The sequence below is a fragment of the Ictidomys tridecemlineatus genome, chromosome 5 (assembly GCF_052094955.1).
Source record: "Ictidomys tridecemlineatus isolate mIctTri1 chromosome 5, mIctTri1.hap1, whole genome shotgun sequence".
Taxonomy (NCBI): Eukaryota; Metazoa; Chordata; class Mammalia; order Rodentia; family Sciuridae; genus Ictidomys; species Ictidomys tridecemlineatus.
Window position 1 is genome coordinate 22,786,536 of NC_135481.1, and position 18,699 is coordinate 22,805,234.

At 40.4% G+C, this 18,699-nt stretch overlaps 1 protein-coding gene and 1 long non-coding RNA gene across 5 annotated transcripts in view; one reads left to right on the plus strand and one right to left on the minus strand.

The window, feature by feature from the left end:
- Positions 1-260: 260 nt before the first annotated feature.
- On the minus strand, positions 261-2,802 carry Gcnt3 (glucosaminyl (N-acetyl) transferase 3, mucin type). Its single transcript, XM_021727058.3, has one exon. It carries the CDS (start codon positions 2,800-2,802, stop codon positions 1,504-1,506), a length of 1,299 nt encoding a protein of 432 aa, XP_021582733.1. The 3' UTR covers positions 261-1,503.
- Positions 2,803-3,593: 791 nt separating this feature from the next.
- The window catches only part of LOC110598251 (uncharacterized), a 54,893-nt gene continuing 39,787 nt past the window's right edge, over positions 3,594-18,699 (plus strand). For all 4 annotated transcript variants that reach the window (XR_013438760.1, XR_013438761.1, XR_013438762.1 and 1 more), the window contains exon 1: positions 3,594-5,668. This is a non-coding gene — a long non-coding RNA (uncharacterized LOC110598251). The remainder of the gene's footprint in view (positions 5,669-18,699) is intronic.

An 18,699-nucleotide genomic window follows, 5' to 3' on the forward strand; every position in this document is an offset into this window, starting at 1 on the left:
AGAGGACTCAGTATTGCAAAGCAGGTAAGTTGGGGATGATGATGCCCACTACCAATGGAGAAACCACCTTACAAAAAGGAATCATTAACATACATCAAAATTTCAGAGTCACACACAGGAACTACGTGAGAGGTACATGGGCTACAGACGAAGCTGACTGCTGATTAAGAGAAACCTTATTTAAATCACAATCAGAAGTGTAGAAACACATTGATGACGTTATGACATATTAATGGGAGTATTCAAATTACACAAATTAACTTGAATATAAAAAGCCTTTTTGGAACATACTATATGCAGATCAGCTGTGCTATCTTCAAAGGCCACTGTCTTTTTTATAGTATCACTATATTTTTGTAGTACCCCTTGCCCATTACAATGACACATAGCCAGCAATTATCTCCAGAGTTTCAGAAAGGAAACTGTTTCCCTAAGTAACATTTTCACACATCATTGTTATCTCCCCACAATAAAATATATATATACACACTCTGCAATATCACAAAAAGAACACTTCCATTCACATAGTTAAAAAAAGGGAGTTTTGACTGAAGAGGCTTACACGTGGAATAGTCAGATATCCTTGTTTAGCTTGATTGTCCTTATTTATTTTTGCTTCCCATTATAATTAACAGCACAGTGCCCTCCCTACTAAAAATGTGTAACAATATATTATATGCAACTTTATCTAAATGACTATTACCTGTTATGAAACATTCTTTGACTGTGAAGCTGGCAAAATTAGTGCCATGATTTTCTCATAAGGACATGAGTGGTCAAACCATTTAAAAATTGCCCCACCTTTTCCCTGGTAGAGAAGTTATGAATTTGGTAATGTAAACAAAACAAGTGGTCTCAATAATGAAAGAATAGCTCTGTTCCTCTATTTTTTTTCTTTCTCCACATTATTTTGAATATGCTATTCAAACAGCTTGTTGCCAAGACCGTTTTGGGATAATTAATGGAGGCTCTCTTGCCAGCCACTACAAATTTTAAATGACACCAACAGTTATGAGAAAATTCTTACACATTTTATCTATTTACATTACTTCTGGCTTCTTAGACAAAAAATAGAGGAAATTCTCTGAATCAGGAGCTATTCATTTTTAAATTAACAGTACTAAAGGGAAAGTTATCTTTCCATTAACACCCCCCAAGCCTAGACTTATTAGGAACAGCCTTTCCTTAAAGTTCAAAACCTGACACCAGGTATTCAGCTGAAATCCACAGTCCCCTGACACACTCCTCCTTTATCTCCAAATAACACTGGTTCTTATCCTCCCTGTGTTAGAATCAGTATAGGAACTGTTGGAGAAGAGTCAGCTTTCGCCTAAGGCAGCAATTTGCAAGGGAACAGGTCTACATACCCACACTCTAACAGTAGTCCCCTTATCCTAAGGGATGCCATAGATTCCCAAGCCCTGGACTCCCACCCTTCATTGTCCCAGCAATTATAGCATGTTTGCACATGTTCCAGCCTCACAGGTAGCACAACAGTGTATCTTACAGTTCCGTCCCATAAATGGCCTTAAAACGTAGATATTCTTCTAAACACTGAAGAGCATTATCGTCTACCTTTGGGTCAAACTTGTTGGCCAACAGGTGATGGTTTTGAAGCATCCAATGCAGATCCCCAGCACCATAAATACAGATAGTCCGCTGGTGGATTCCAGAGCAAGGTTCATAAGATGCCCCCTTATTGATATCTCCCTCATGTGCCTGCCACTTGATTAGCCTGGCAATGGAAATCATGTCAGAAATGTCATACTTGTGGTTTAAGGGAACAGAGCCAGGCATCCATGAGGCCCGCTGAAGGGTAGCCCAGAGGTGTTCATCAGGGCTATAGGTGTCTTTTACCCATTCGATCAGTTGTTGGGATTTAGGGTTCGTTAAGACATGCTGAATGAAGTCTCTAGAAGCCACAATATAAGCATTCCCAGTGAACATGGTTAAATTATTAGGGGGAGGATCCTTTTTCTCATTAGTTATATACAATATGTCTTTCACCACATAGTGATATTTCCAGCGTCTTTTTTTAAACTCAGTAGGTATCTCTGACTCCATACTGTTCTTCCCATTCAACATCTTGAGGGCCTGGACCATCTCAGCATTGGTCTTTATAGGAAAGTCTGTCCCACATGTATTTAGGAAGTATTTCCATGGCACTGGGCTCTGGAGCAAATCTTCCATACAGTTCAGGTCAGCCTGAACCCTGGACCATGAGGCATAAACCACCCGAACCAGCTTACTGGCTACAAAGACATTTGGGAAGCATGAAGTAATCGCATGGATTGCCTCTTTGAACGTTTCTGGGGACTTCTGATCCACATGGACACAGTATATATTCTGAGGGGCATACACAGCCCGCAGCAGCCTTTCAAAGTTTTCAATCTTCTCATGAACTACCATAGAGTATGCAATAGGGAAATCTAACTCTTCTTTGCTCAGTGGGAACTGTATGAACTTCCTTGTAGCCTTAAAGTGCTCACAGTCTCTGGTCAGGCGAAGGTAGTCAATATCATTGAAAGGCTCCCGTTTCTTCTTGATCTCCAGATTATTCAGAATGGCCTGGATCACTGCTTCCCGGTCCCCTCGGGTGATCCCAGAACAGTTGATGGACCTCCTTGCTGGGAGCTTTAGGGACTTGTACAACTTATCCCTACAGTATTGGCTTTGAAATTCTTTGGAGTCCAGATCACACTTCAATCTGAAAGAAAGTCTCAGAGCAACAACGGCCAGCAGCATATAACCACCAAGGGCCCATAAGTGATAATGCCGGAAGAGTTTCCTCCATGAAATCATTTTCACAGGATGAGAGACAGAGTTTGTGTACAATGGAGGAGGAGGTGGAGGAGAGAGGACTCCTTGGACAAAACAAAATGTCTCCAATTATAAATGAATCATGAACATGTTCCCAGCAATGTCAAGTGCAACTCCAAACTGATGGCAAAAATATATTTCTTCTCTGGTCAAATATCCTCATTACACACATGCCTAGGAGCCTCTTACAGCTGGCTTCTTGTGGAGACCTATATCCTGATCCCACAACTAGCTGACCACACCAGGATCAGGATCCAGCTCCACCTCCACTTCAGGAGAGAGAAAAGGAAAGAGAACTAAGCATTCTATGACATAAAGGTATAATTAGTAGGAGGAAGTCCCATCTTTCATTCCTTATTCTTCCTCCCACCCCTGACTACCCTAGAATGTACCTCTTATCTGAGGTCTAGAATTTCCAGTAAGTCTGGAGACAAAAATCCATGAAATTCAGACTCATAGCCTGCCCCAGTTCTAGATATCTAAAAGTCCTCTTAAAAGTAAAAACTACATTTCTTGTTTCTATTTGGCAATTTGTATATTAAGATACTTTTCACCATATGTACTTCATTGGCCACATATTGAACCTAGGCAACCTTTTTAAAAATGTGCTTAAAGTAATACAATTTGATATTATCCCAAAAATGGTATGTAATCTTTCAGGTAATCCATCAAATTTAAAATATATCTATACACAGGGACAAACAGCTGTGTATATACAATATTTAATGAATGTCCTCAATGAACCAGAAATCTCTTTACATTGTCCTATTTAATCTTCACAACTAACCTGAAAATGTAATATTAATAGGCCTCTTTTTAAATGGAAAAACAGAAAATAAATAGCATACATGCTATAAGAAGCAAATATGGGACTTCCTTAGTATTTTTTGCTGCAAGTCTAATATTTTCTCAACCAAATCACAGCTACCTTTTTAATATAATATAGGGCACTGAGTACCACTAAAGAAAACCAGATATTGCAGGGGGAAAATCTCTAAAAGGACAGAAACAAAATGTAATGCAATCTTTTTTCTTTGTTGCATCTCTAAGCACAAGATTTTACCCTGTTTAGAAGTAACTTTTATGGGAAGCTAAAGAAAGGAAAAATTAAAAGAAAAGCTCACCTTTAATAGCTTCTTTCCTGCTTAAGGAAGGATGTGATCCTGTTTTCAAGTGAAGACAGGTTGGATTCCATGGAAGCAAATGTAGACACCATATTCCCTGGTCTTTTTCTAACCTCCAAAATATGTTTTCTGATATTCACAAGATGTCCAAGACTGATGCAAATTCTTCTAGGATCTCTGCAAAGTAGAGCAGCAGGTGACTCTATCACTCACCTTTTGGCTTCCTACTCTCAGATAAGGAAAGAAGCTTACATAAATCAGTCAAGAGCAAATTCTCAATCAGGAGTCATCTAGGCATGTGAGTAAGGCAGGAAAAATATGTTAGTAATATCTGAGAAAGCAGATGTTTGATCAGAACAACCCAGTTTTTACCTGTGCTCTCCTGTCATGAAACTATTCCAAAGAACCTATCACTGCTCATACAAGAACTTAAAAGCATTTCCCTCCTCACCCAACAAGGAACCATAGAAACACACAGGTGTGCCCCAGCCTTCTTTTGTTAGGGAGTGTCACTCCTCATGTTAGGAGTGCATGATTGAGACACTAAAAAAAAAAAAAAAAACCTTCAAGGACTTTTTTCTATTGTTATTTTACTAAAAATTTTTTTAAAAATCAATGAAAACCAGAGTCCTTCAAAATTGCTTCATTAAGAAAAAAATCCCATTTACCTAAGATGACTATTAATAATCTGCATGTTGTAGACATACCTACAGAGTCCAGAATGTGCTTCTCCCTCACTAATTTCTGAGGTCTGGGGGCCTGAGGTTCTTGGCCATTTAAAGAATGGATTACACTATGGGTTGCTGGATTCAGTGAGAACCCTATGGGGCAGTTTTGGCAACAGATGTGGAAAATACTTTCTTCAAAGCTGTTGATATTGTTCCCCCACCACCACCTGCCCCATTTCCCCCAACTACCACTCCACAAAAGCTGCATCCTTGGCCAAGATATTTGAATTGAAGAAGTTAAAGAACCTGACCAGGTATAAAGTAGATAACTGCAAAAGTAGGAAGAGGTGACAACATTCAATTATTTGGGCAATAGCAACTGTTGGAAGCAGCTACCACTCAGATTGGAATTAGGGACAAGTTGGAAATTACCAAATTTAAAATTTGAGGAGGGTCCCCAAAAGCAGAAACTCAGACATCTGAGGAAAATACTCTGCTCAACTAGTGCTGAGGGCCCCTGAACTGAGATCCAGGCCTCTGGGAGGTCGCTGGTGTCGTTACTATAAACCGACTTTGGAGCAGATACAAACTAAACAAGAGCACCGTTGACAAGGCTGCTCAGAGACACCGGAAGTAGCTGGGGCCGGAAGTCCCTCCTCCAGCCTGGCAGTCTCCCTCGCAGCGCCCCCTGTAGACTGACTTGTTAAGGCGCCATTGGCAAAGTTTTCAGGTTCTCCTGGAAATAGAACCCAGAGAGACACGCTTCAGCGCTTCGTCTGAAGACAAGACTGCAGTAATGGAGGTGAGAATTCCTTCTTCCTAAGTGACTTGTTCACACCACCCCTGGAACTCTCCAAGTAGGAACCTCCGTTGGTCTGTTTTGTTTTGTGTCCTTTGCCCGTTCCTAATTGTAGATGAACCACGGCGAGGACAAGGGAGTCATGTAGGGTCATGGACGCCTCTATTCTTCATTGGCTCCAGCCAGCAGCCAATATTCAGATCCTCCGTCACTCTCCATGACTGAACCACAAAATCCCTGGGCAAGCTTGATTAAAGGTAAGAACCGTCTCCAGAATTCAGGTCTAGGAAGATCCCTCCAGTATCTTTGGATCTGACTTTTCTTTGATGGTCCCCTCTAATTCCACCTTCTTTCCTATAAAAACTGCACCACAGAGTCCTTCAATAAAAAGAGAATGCTCTTTGATTATTTTATTTTTAAGATAACCAAAATAGGAATTCACTCTTATTTGTAAAATACATGGTAGTATAACTAACAATTTGTGGGAATATTTTTTAAAACTAAACTAAAACCAAATGTTAGTAACACCAGGTGCATGTTAGTAGAGATAAGTGTGGGTTTGGCAGAATAAAGGTGGATCTGAATCCTGGCTCTGTGTTTTTTTGTTTTTCCTAAATGTGTGATCTTGAGCATATTCTTAGGTCAATCTGTGACTAAATCACGAGCTAATAATTAGGAGCTAAACTAATACCTATTCTGGAGTATTGTTATGAAGAGTAAAGAAGATAATACATAGGAGGGACTTGGCAGATGTTCTGGGAAGACTAGAATTCTAGTGCCTATGACTGTATGTGCTGAGAGGGAACAAGGATAAAGAACACGACCTGGAAGCTGACCTCACAAAGTTAAAGACTATATAACAAAATAAGTAAAAAGGTACATTTAGTAAATTCAGCTTAAAATGATTAGATCTTTGCTGCCTGGCTCCTCCTCTGACCCTTTTGGGACTATTGGGTCCTCTGAATCTCTTAAGGTTGACACCAGCTTCATGCTGGCTTCCCTTGGATTCATCCTGATGACCCCGGCTTGGTTTCTCTTTTCCTTACAATTGAAACTCGTAGACCTGCCCTCAGATGTACACAGATATATAATTTAAAGTTATCTGCCCAACAGATAGGCAGAACCCAGGACCAGTAGACAAGGACTTAGAAGTCTGGGCAGGAAGAATTTGCTATTGCCAAACCAGCATCATAGTAGAAGACATTGTGAGAAGACTCGCTTCCTTACACTCCCTGTCTGGTTTCATGTTGCCTTTACTTTGGACAATTGAGGGAGGCGAATGCTGTCATCTTTTCAGTGCTTGGGCATTTAAATATCTTCATGTAGTTCCTGAACTCTTGGGGAAGTTTGCCTCCAGATTCATCTAGCTCTGCCTTTGGTCCTCAGCAGGGATAAAGGAACTGGAACAAAAAAGAACTGCTTGTGGGTCAGGTCATGGTTATCAAGGGTCATGCGTAACAAAGGCAGTAACCATTAGAGAAGAGACCATGACTCAGAGGCAGTAAGTGAGAATAAATAAGCAGGAAAACCAAGTTAATGTATTGCTGGTTAAGCCGGAACTGAGCTTGGGAGAGACTGAAGGTACTAAGGGAGATGAGGGAGGAGGTATTTTGAACTTTGCCCTTACTTAATTTTCTAAAATAGGGCTCTTGGCAAAGATGGAACTGTTAACTTTGGACACAGTGATTAACAGACCCAAGATGATCAACTTCGTTCCTAAGCTTGGTTATAAAATGAAGAGTATGGTCTATTCCTATTTACTAAAAAACAGGGGTCCTCCGTAGTTCTTCCTTAGAGTTCTACCTGCTTCTATGCATCCAAAGCTCCCCTCATCCCATCCTGGACACACTCTACCAGAAAGGAAAAAAGAAAAGAAAAAATTCTACAGAACTCAATAGTTTCTGTTGTTATTGTTGCTTGGTACCAGGAAACCAGGGATTGAACCCAAGGATGCTTAACCACAGCCATAGCCCCATCCCTTTTCATTTTTTATTTTGAGGCAAGGTCTTACCAGGTTGCTTACAGCCTCACTAAATTACTGAGGCTGCCTTTGAACTTTTGATCCTCCTACCTCAGCCTCCCAAGTGATGAGGATAATAGGCGTGAACCATCATGCTCAGCACTCAATAGATTCTTATTCACGAGTGCTGAGGAAACTTGTGAAGATAAGAAAGAAGATGATCTCTAATAACACAATCCAACTTACTCTCTCTGCTCACCTTCCCAAGCAAGATCAGTCATTTGCCGACTCGTAAAGGGAGCCTTATTCCTCTCACTCCGCACCATCATGGATGGTGCTCCACTTTCTGCCAAGGCTGGCTGCCAGAGTCTCAGCTTCCCCTGCTGCTCCTGGGTGCCACAATCAAGCAGGCAGCCAGGTCATGCCATTTCCATCTTCCTACCCCCACACTCATCAAAATAGACTCCTCCTTATGGTGGTGCCATGGGCTCCCTGAGGGTGGGATCTGTGTCTGGCCTGCCTTTGCCTTATCCAGTGATCAAGCAAAAGAAAATGCAGGTGGCAGATCCACCATGAACAGTTCCTGAATGAGCAGCCACCTCAGTGGCCCTGTGAGGGTCCTCTAAGCACTGGAGTCTTGGAAATATGGTTTGTAGTTAGTCATAGAAAGAGGCTTTCTGAAGTAAACTACACACAAAAAAAATGTGATCCACAGAGCTGAAGCTAATTAAAATCCAAATAGCATTAAAAGGATTAATTTTGCTTAACAAACATTCTAGGAAGTAGCCTGAGATGGAATTTGGAGGTAATGATAAGATTAAAGTGCATCCTATTGTATTACTGGGAAGGAAACTTCTAAATGGAAGGAATAGCCAGGCATGATGGTGCATGCCCATAATCCCAGTGACTTGGGAGGCTATGGTAGGAGAACAGCAAATTCAAGGCCAGCCTGGGCAAACTAGTGAGACCCTAAGCAATTTATCAAGACTCTGTCCCAAAATAAAAAGGGCTGTGGATGTAGTTCAGTGGTAGAGCAACCCTGTATTCAATCCCAGTATGAGGGTGAGAGGACCTACATGGAAGGAATAACAGGGGGCTAGGCTTTATTCACTTCTTCATCCAAGGGCTATGGAGGAAGCTGCAAAACTGTGCTAGAGATACAAAGTTGATAGGCAGCCCCCAATCTCAAGGTGAGATGTGGATTTAGGATAAGGAGAGAGAAATGCACAATCTTAAGGGAAACACCCTCAAGCCATTGAGATGCAGAGAACACAGCTGTAAACCTTGGCCCATACCCTTGTAAAATGAGGTAAATACACAAGTGCAGGGAAAACTGGCTCATACTGCAGCTCCACCCTGGATCCACCTCCAGTCTGGCCCCTGATACAGCCCTTCAATAAATACTGGACCCTCAGCCCAAGTCAGGACTGCTTCTACCACTCAAGACAGCCCACATTCTACCCTAAAGGTATATCTACCTTCCTAAATACACCTCCGTCTATGCCTTTGTCTGGTTTGTGCTAAAATTCTTTTCTGTCACAAATGCCAGGGACCTTGCTTGTCTTGAGTTGAGTTTTCCTTCTCCTCTGGGAACTCTTTGGACCCTTCTCTGTGTTTTCTAGGGAAGAGTCCCAGCTAGTGGCTGTAAGAGGTTAAAAACATTCCCCTAGGGCAGTCACTTGGAAAAACAAGTTTAGACTCCTCCCTCATGCTATAGGCATGAGTAAGAAAAGATAATTCTAAATTTTCCAGAAGATATATGAAAATATTTTTATAATACCTAGTTGGTAAGATTTATTTAATATCGTACCTAGATCAGAAAGTAATAAACAAAAAGAGGTTTGACTAGTTAAAAACTATAAAGCAAAAATATAACTAAAAGTGTAAATGGGACTTCTGGGAAGGGTCCTTAAAAGAGAGAGGCTAAGCCATTTCCTTGCTTCTTTGTCATGACTGCAGATGAAATGGCCTGGAGCTCCAGGAGCTACATAGGACCCATGAGGTAACATTATGAATGGAAGCCATGAGCTAAAAGATAGTGATACCATGGAGCCACTTCACAAATACAGGACTGCCTAATTCTAGACTTCATTTATATAGAGAAAAATCATTTGTATCATTACTTTTTCAGATATCTGACATGAGCAATAGTCCTAACTCATATGGAAGTTATTTCCTAATGCAGGGAAATTTAGAACAATAGATATGAAAAAAGTATATCTTTCAGAGGAGTAAAGAAACTAGTGTGAAGCCTGCAGAACACCATACAGAGGCATTAATTCCCATTCTCTCTATGCCACAACCATCATCTTTTCTTCTCTACAAACACATTTCAGGGAAGAGTGTTCAAAGAAACATGTCAAATCATTAATCACCATCCTCTGGGTCGAGTGGTTACTGCTAGCTTCCAGTTTCCTCTTTTTGTTTCATCAGTTTTTAACGTATCTACAATGCACATTATTTTCTAAAAGTTCACTTAAAATCAAAAGGGACAAAACAGTTCTTTTTATTCGTTCTAATTAGTTATACATGAAGGTAGAATACATTTTGACACATCATACAGAAGAGAAGTATAACCTCTTATTCTTTGGGTACGTGATGTAGAATCACACCAGTTGTGTAATCATATATGTATATGGAGTAATAATGTCTGATTCATTTTACTATCCTACTTACCTCCCTACCTCCTCCCCTACCTTCAGTCCCCTCTGCCTAATTCAAAGTACCTCTGATTTTCCCTAGTTTCCCGCCTTATTGTGAATTAGCAACTGCATATCAAAAACATCTGGCCTTTAATTTTCTGGGATTGACTTTTTTCACTTAGCATGATATTCTCTAGTTCCATCCGTTTACCTGCAAATGCCATAATTTCATTCCTTTGTGTATATATACCAAATTTTTTAAGCCATTCATCTGTTGAAGGGCATCCAGGTTGGTTCCATAGTTTAGCTGTTGTTAATTGAGCTGCTGTAAACATTGATGTGGTTGTGTCCCATAGTATGCTGATTTTGAATCCTTTGGATATAAACTGAGGAGTGGGATAGCTGAATCAAATGGTGGTTCTATTCCAAGTTTTCTGAGGAATCTCCATACTGCTTTCCAGAGTGGTTGCATCAATTTGCAGTCCCACACATGTATGGGACTTTTCCCTTTTCTCTCACATCCTTGTCAACATTTATTATTGTAGTATTCTTGATAATTGCCATTCTGATTCAAGTGAGATGAAATCGCAGAGTAGTGATTTTAGAAAGAAATTAAAGAAGACCTTAGAAGATGAAAGGATCTCCCATGCCTTTGGATGGGTAGAATTAATATTGTCAAAATGGCCATACTATCAAAAGTGTTATATAGATTTAATGCAATTCCTATTAAAATACCAATTTTCTATTCCTACATAGAAATAGAAAAATCAATCATGAAATTCATTTGGGAAAATAAGAAACAGAATAAACAAAGCAATCCTTAGCAAGAAAATTAAGCAGGAGGCATCACAATACCAGGATTTTATTGAGAATTTTTGCATCTATGTTCATCAGGGATAATGGTCTGAAGTTTTCTTTCCTTGATGTATTTTTGTCTGGTTTTAAAATCAGGGTGATACTAGTCTCATAGAATGAATTTGGAATCTTTCTCTTCTTTTCTAGTTCATGGAATAATTTGAGGAATATTGATGATAGTTCTTCTTTGAAGGTCTTGAAGAACTTGGCGGAGAATATCTTGGTTGATGCACTGCCTTCATGGTATCCCAGAGATTTTGATATGTTGTATCAGTGTTCTCATTTACCTCTAAGTATTTTTTATTTCATCTCTCATTTCTTTTGTTATCCATTCTTCATTCAATAGCATATTATTTACTCTCCAGTTGTTGGAGTAGCTTCTATTTTTATTTTATTATTGATTTTATTAATGGAATTTTATTCCATTATGATCTGATAGAATGCAGGGTAGTTTCTCTATTATTTTGTATTTGCTAAGAGTTGCTTTGTGGTATAAGATGCCATCTATTTTAGAGAAGGATCTCATGTGTTGCTGAGAAGAAAGCGTATTCACTCATTGTGGATGAAATATTCTATGTATGTCCATTAAGTCCAAATTATTGATTGTATTATTTAGTTCTATGGTTTGTTTAGTTTTTGTTTGTAAGATCTATCCAATAGTAAGAAACATGAGTTAAAGTCACCTAATATTATTGTGTTGTGGTCTATTTGATTCTTGAAATTGAGAAGGGTATGTTTGATGTACATAGATGCTCCATCATTTGGGGCATAAATATTTATGATTGTTATTGTATAATTCCCTTAAGCAGTGTGTAATGTTCTTCATTGTCCCTTCTAACTGACTTGGGCTTAAAGTCCACTTATCTGATATGAGGATGGAAACCCCTGTTTGTTTATACAGTCCATGTGAGTGATATGTTTTTTTTCCCACCCTTTCATCTTCAGTCTGTGGATGTCCTTGCCTATTACTTGAGTCTCTTAGAGACAGCATATTGTTGTTGGGTTTTGTTCTTTAATCCAAAATGCCAATCTGTGTCTTTTGATTGATTCATTTAGGCTATCAACATTCAGGGATATTATTGAGATATGATTTATATCCCCATTCATTTTAATTTATTTCTGGATTGTAATTTAAGTTAGTTTCTCCTTTGATTGTCTTTTCCTTTGGTTTAGTTCCTTCCTTTGCTGTTTTTCACTTTTTTTTTCATTTCTTCATGGAATATTTTGCTAAGAATGTTCTATAGTACAGGCTTTCTAGTTGAGATTTTTTTTAACTTTTATTTATCATGGAGAGTTTTTATTTTATCTTCGAATCTGAAGATTAATTTTGCTGAATATAAAATTCTTGGTTGGCATCATTTTTTTTCAGAGATTGGTATGTGTTTTTCAGGACCTCCTGGTGTTGAAGGTCTTAGTTGAGAAATCAGCTGAAATCCAAATTATTTCCCCCAATATGTAATACAATACTTTTCTCTTGCAGTCTTCAAAATTCTGTCCTTATTCTGTATGTTGGGCATTTTCATAATGATGTGCCTTGGTGCGGGTCTGTTCTAATTTTGTACATTTGGGGTTCTATAAGCCTCTTGTATTTGATTTTCCATTACATTCTTCAGGTTTGGGGAATCTTATGATATTATTTCATTGGAAAGATTGTGCATTTCTTTGTATCTCTGTGCCATTTTCTATCCCAGCAAATCTTAAATTTGGTCTTTTCATGTTATCCAATAATTCATGGAAGTTCTGTTCATGGTTTCTTACCATCTTCTCTGTGTGGTCAACTTTATTTTTAAGATTATGTATTTTGTCTTTATTGCGTAAGGTTCTGTTTTCCAAGTGGTCTAATCTGTTGGTGATGCTTTCCGTTGATTTTTAATTTGGTTTATTATTTCTTCATTTTGAAGATTTCTGCTTGATTTCATAATCTCTATCTCTTTATTGAAGTGATCTTTCACCTACTGAAATATATCTGATTTCACTTTTTATGTAGTCCTTTATGTTGTGGATCAGTCATCCTGAACTCCTTCCCTGACACTTCTTCTACTGTGTTGTCAATGGATTCTATTACTGGAGCATCTTGATTGGTTTAGGGGGCTTTGTTCTCTTGTTTTTTCATGTTGTTCATGTGTCCTGCCATCTAGCAGTGTGGATCTGAGGCAGTACAGTTTCTACCCTATAGATATACAATGTCTGAAGGTTTCCTATACCTGACATTTAAGGGGGAAAATCGATATTGTTTTTTAGTTGTCAATGCACCTTTATCTTATTTATTTATAATGTGGTACTGAGAAGCAAACCCAGTGCCTCACACATGCTAGGCAGGTGCTTCTTCCACTGAGCCACCATCCCAGCCCTGGGGAGATCAATATTATCAGCACCAAATACAAACAATATACAGCCTTAACCTAGTAACTCCTATTAAGACATCAGGCACTACTCTCCCAGATGGTCCTAAAGGCCGAGCGCTGGGACCTTTGCACCTGTCATGGAGACTGTTCTGTATTGGGAGGATCAGGCCACATAGCTGTGAACGCTGGGCCAGGTTGGTGTCTAGGGAGGGGTTGGGAGACTGGGGATTAGAGAGCCAGAGGACCCTGTTGGGTGCCATACTGATGCCGAACCTGGGGAAAGGTGGATGCCAGACTGAGTCAGAGACCCGGCTGGTACCAGGACCCAGCAAGTCCCAGCCTGAGTGAGCCCTAGGAACCCAGTGAGTACCAGACTAGGTGACTGGGTTAACTGAGAGCAAGATGCCCTCACACCCTCCTCCAACCTTCTAACCCGCTGTAAACAGCCCCATCCATCCCCACATGCTTCAGGACTTACAGAGCTAGGGAGAGCCCAGCTCTCTCCCACCTCTGCAGCAAGATGGTGGCCACCAGCATACCCAGCAGGAAGACCTTAGGTGTAACCCAAACCTCAGGCACCTTGATAATGAACTTCCAGGCCCTGGCCAGTGTCCCTAGTTGGAGGCAACCGCATTAGGAGACAGAGCAGTGGCCAAAATAGTTCTCTTTTGACTGCAGAAGTCAATGGTTTTGTTTTTTTTTTCCTTATTTTGCCTCTTTGCAGGCCTGTGTGAACAGACCTAGTCTTTGTTTTATGGGGAGGAGGAAAGAATGTGTGTACGTGTGTACATTTAGGTGTAACCAGATACTAGTAGAAATACGCCTTTTTAAGCATGTACTATTGAATGTTTTTGAAGTGATAAAAACTTAAGTTTCATATTCCAAACATTTGCATCATTTAACATGAAGAAACTGCCACTTCACTTACGTATATTGCCTCTTTAAAAGAATATAATATTTTTTAAAGGAAAATGACCACCATGCCATCTGTTATATGGAAAGATAAAAATGCATTCAATGAAACTCTATACACAATATACTTTAGTTCTATTTTCTTGACTTTAAAATACCAAACCAAAAAAACAAAAACACAAACAATAAAAAGCATGCTGGCTGTCCATGCCATCCTTTTTGGTAGCAAATGAGGAAAGTATTTCTAGCACCTTCTCTACGCATCCTAGCCTGTAAGGTGCCGTCAGCTGTATACTCAAATCCCTAGGAGTCTGTGCATTCCTGGGTGAGGAACAGAAGGCGAGGTAATGAGGTGAGTGCAGACCTGTAGGAGCCAGGAGTGAGCCTCTGACTCCTCTGCCACACACATCCATGGGTCAGGGAGGTGCAGGTGGAGGCCTGCACAGGTGGAGGTGCAACAGACAGATCTTGGTGCTCATTGCCTTCCAGCCCATGACAGCTGCAGCCACAGCTCATGGGAGATGAGCTCTGTCTGGTCCAGAATTGCAGCTGTCATGTAGGTTTCTGGGAAGTAAAGCCTGTATTGGAATGATTGTGGGAAAGCCTGGCTCCCTGTGCCCTCGGGAATCTCCAGGATCCTCTCCCTGCCTCTGTTGTCTTACCTATAAGTGGGACATACTAATTGATGTATGTTGTTAAACTGTCATGCAGCTATGACTGCAGCAGTTCAGTGTCAAGGAGGAAGAGCCACAAACAAATAATAATGAGATATTGCCAAGACACTAATGGCTCCTGCGGCAAGTAGGCCTAACATGCTGGGACAGGTGGGATCCTCAAAGACATCCTGGAGGAAGCAGCATTGAAGAATTACCTGATGGGCAACATCCTGCAGGAAGTGGCATTTAGGTAATGCCTGATCAGCCAGGCAATTGGTAGGGAAAGAAGGAGCTGCCAGCCTGGGGGCCCAGCACCAGCCTCATCCTCAAGACCCTGACACCTGTCCTTACCCCAGGACGTGCTTGGGCATCCCTACTGCCTTTCTCTGATTATTTCCTGGAAATGACTAGTCTTTCTCATCTCTTCACTTGGACTTCAGCTGTTCCCTTTATCCAGAGGGAAGGCCCACTCCTGATTCCTCTAGGTCTCAGCAAGGCTGTGGCTTCCTCTAGGCAGCCTCCCCTGCCCCTGTCCTGGGTTAGAGGCTCCCTTCCTTCCTCCCATAATGTCCTTGATGTTTCCTCTTTAGTCTTTTCCACACTCTATTCTGCACTATGTTGTGAACAAAGACAACTCTAGGACCAAGACTGTGTGTTCTTGTCTACTTTTGCATCCCAGTGCCTGGGAATGAGCATAACTAAATCATACCAAGGCTTATTGTGTGCCAGGCACTGGTCTAAGCACTTTGCTTTAATCCTCACGAGTCCTATAAGGCACAGTGACATTGAATGACAACTGGTAGGTAGCAGGGCCAGAATTTGCACCCTGGCAGTCTGGTCCTAGGCCTACCACCTCATCTACACCCTGCTGTTCTAGCTGCCCATATAACTAGTATTCCTCCTGGTTGGGCCAGTCACTTCTAGTATGTTTTCTAGATGAAGCTGTGCTACTCTCTAGAAACCCCCAGGCCTTCTCTTCCCTGGGCCTCCAGTTCTCTACCCACAAAGGGAGACAGAATGGGTTAAGTAAGGAAAGAAAATAACTTGCCCAAGATAACAAAACTCCATGTGATGGGTTCACCTCAGGCAAACACTCACCCTGATCACCCAGTGCTGGGGATGGAACCCAGGACCTCACGCATGCTAGGCAAGCTCTCTATACCTGACCCAGACCCTGAACCCACAATCCACCTTCCAAGTCAATTTAACTAGCCCCACTCATTGCTTCAGGTGCTTGAGTGTGTGTTGAATGTGTAAATGGTTAAGCGAATGAGACACTTTGTGGTTTTCTTTAATATTTTTTTAGTTTTGAAGGACCTTTATTTTATTCATTTATTTGTGTTATTGGATTCTTTCTTCAGTATAACACTTGATATATAGAAGTTTCCATTTATTTTAGGTACTTTTCTTTTGGCTTTTGAGGTTCATTTGATGATTTGAAAGCCCATTTCTACTCCAGTCATTCAAAAACTCATTTTCTTCTAACAATTTCTATGGTATTTTGACACTGAAATTTTAGATCATCTGGAATATATTCTGAAATATGAAATGAAGTAGGAAAGGCAATGATTATGCTAAGATCAGACAATTACATGCTGGAATAAAGCTTCTGACCTTTGCAATTCTGAAAAATGTTAATACCAGGGTATGGGGAGAGGAGGTTGGAAGCCCAAGGAAGTAGAGCTGCCTTAAGGTCTTACTAAGTTCCAAAATGTATTTAATTTGGGGGTAGGTAAACAATACTCATGCTTTTGAAAACTACATGCTGTCAGTGATTTTGTGAAAGAAAATAATAATCCAATTCATAAAAAAGAAAGCAAATACATCAATCTTAATTGGCTAAACAAATAGGACTTTATTACCACTCTTAGGAAGCATCTAACTTTGGCCACATTTGAATAGGACTTTATGTGCTATTTAAATAAGATACTTTTGTGGATTCTAATCAAGTTCCTGCTCACGAACAAGCCAATACAATACTTATTGTTGTCTGTGCAATCAGACAAAAATAAATGGCATCACACCAAGCTGATCTAACTATTCAAGTGGGGTGAACTTTTTAATTTTGGACCTAACTCACTTGTTGGTTTTCTGTGGGAAAACAAGCAACAGCAACAACAAAAAAGAAGTTAGAAGATAGTGTTCGCCAAGAAAGGCGGAAACACAACTGGGAGACTGGAACCCTGAAAGAAACAGAAGCACACAGTGAAAAGCAAACAGAATTAGTTATGGGAGTATCAGGAAAAACCGACTATAGGATCAAATGAGTGGCAGAACAAGGAAGTCAGACCTTTCTGGGGTCATAGCAAGCAGGATTGCTCTGGAGGGTGTGGATTGAAGCCAGGAAAGCCTGAATTTGTTGGTGCCCCAGTTTCCACACCTATTATTTCCTGCAAATGAGAATAACTAATTTATATTTTCTGGCCTGTACTTTGCAATGAAAATGAACAGGGAACCGAATAATAGCTGGGATTTGTGCCCAAAGTCACTTTCCAGGGGCCTATCTAAGGCACATTCAGTCTGATTATGAACCTCTCTGAAACTATTCCCATCCCTCACTATGTGATTTAAATAAGCTACTTGGATTTTCTTATTTATTTATTTTTCCTTTTTTATTTTTTGAGACAGGGTCTCATTAAGTTGCTTAGAGCCTCACCTAAATTGCTGAGACTGGCCTCACATTTGCAATCCTCCCACCTCAGCTTCCCAAGCTGCTGGAATACAGGCATGCACCACTGCACCTGGCTTTTCTGGTTCTCAGTTTCCTCAGTGTGTAGCAACCGCAACCTTAATTCTGAATCTAAAAGACCAGAAGTGTCAGTTTAGATGTTCGATGGTCCTGTACCTGCCTCTTGGTCCAGAATCAACATGTTAGAACCATAGATCAAGAGTCCTTACTTATTTGGCAGCAGAGTTCACCAGGGATGGAAGGAAGAAGCCAAAGACTGGCAGCAAGGAAGCAGCTGCAAGACACTGCCCTGGTCCATGTGGAGATGCTGGAGCCAAATAAATCAATGATGCTGGGGATAAGAAGAGGAAGAGCTGTGAGAGATGAGAAAGATGTAAAAACAGCACAGAGAGAGATCTAGGAAGACTTGGAAGCCAAATGTGAAAGCTAAAAGGCTTCTCTCCCAGAGTTCACATTGGTGACCCTTCAGTCATATCAGACTAGAAAGGAAAAGTCACTGGAGCTAAACTGTAACTTTCCCCAAAATTAGAAACATGACTCCGCAAATACCATGTCAAAAATTTACTCAACTCACTAATTAATGAGAGAGGCAGTAAGATGGTAAGGCCGGTTCAAAGACCATGCTGAGAAACTAAATAATTATAGATATTTATAAAGGAATGTTAGAATAAAGTTCCTGGGTCAGGTACAAAACTGTTTAATGCCCTTTGGGGTGATACAAAACCATAAGGTTTGTGGATCTCTCTTCTACTGGACAGAAATTATTTGCATCTCTACCAAATGAGATCTGCAAGTTAACAAGCAACTTGATTGCATATGAGCTCTTTATTATTAAAGAGCCAACAGGGAAGTCCAACAGGTACACACTTCTAGAGTGGTGTTTCTCAGCCAGGGGTGATTTGGCCTCTCTGAAGTACTCTGGTATTGTATGGACATATGTTAGGTCACAAAATGAGATTGGAGGGGCATCTACTGGCACATAGGGGATGTAGGCCCTGAGTGCTGTTAAACATCTTGTGATACCCAGGACAGTCCCATGACAAAGAATTATCTGGCCCAACTGTCACCAGTAAGGAGGTTGAGAAGCTCTGTCGGCCCTAAACAGTTGAGTGACCCTTAAGTGGCTGTTAAAGAATGTCCTCTTATGGTACTACACATGCTGCCCACTGTTTTTATTATTTCTTTTAGGTAATTTTTCTTAATAGACACACACATACATATGTATCATA

Excerpts from the sequence above, each read along its gene's own strand:
- Gcnt3 (XM_021727058.3), bottom strand. The coding sequence starts at position 2,802 with ATGATTTCATGGAGGAAACTCTTCCGGCATTATCACTTATGGGCCCTT.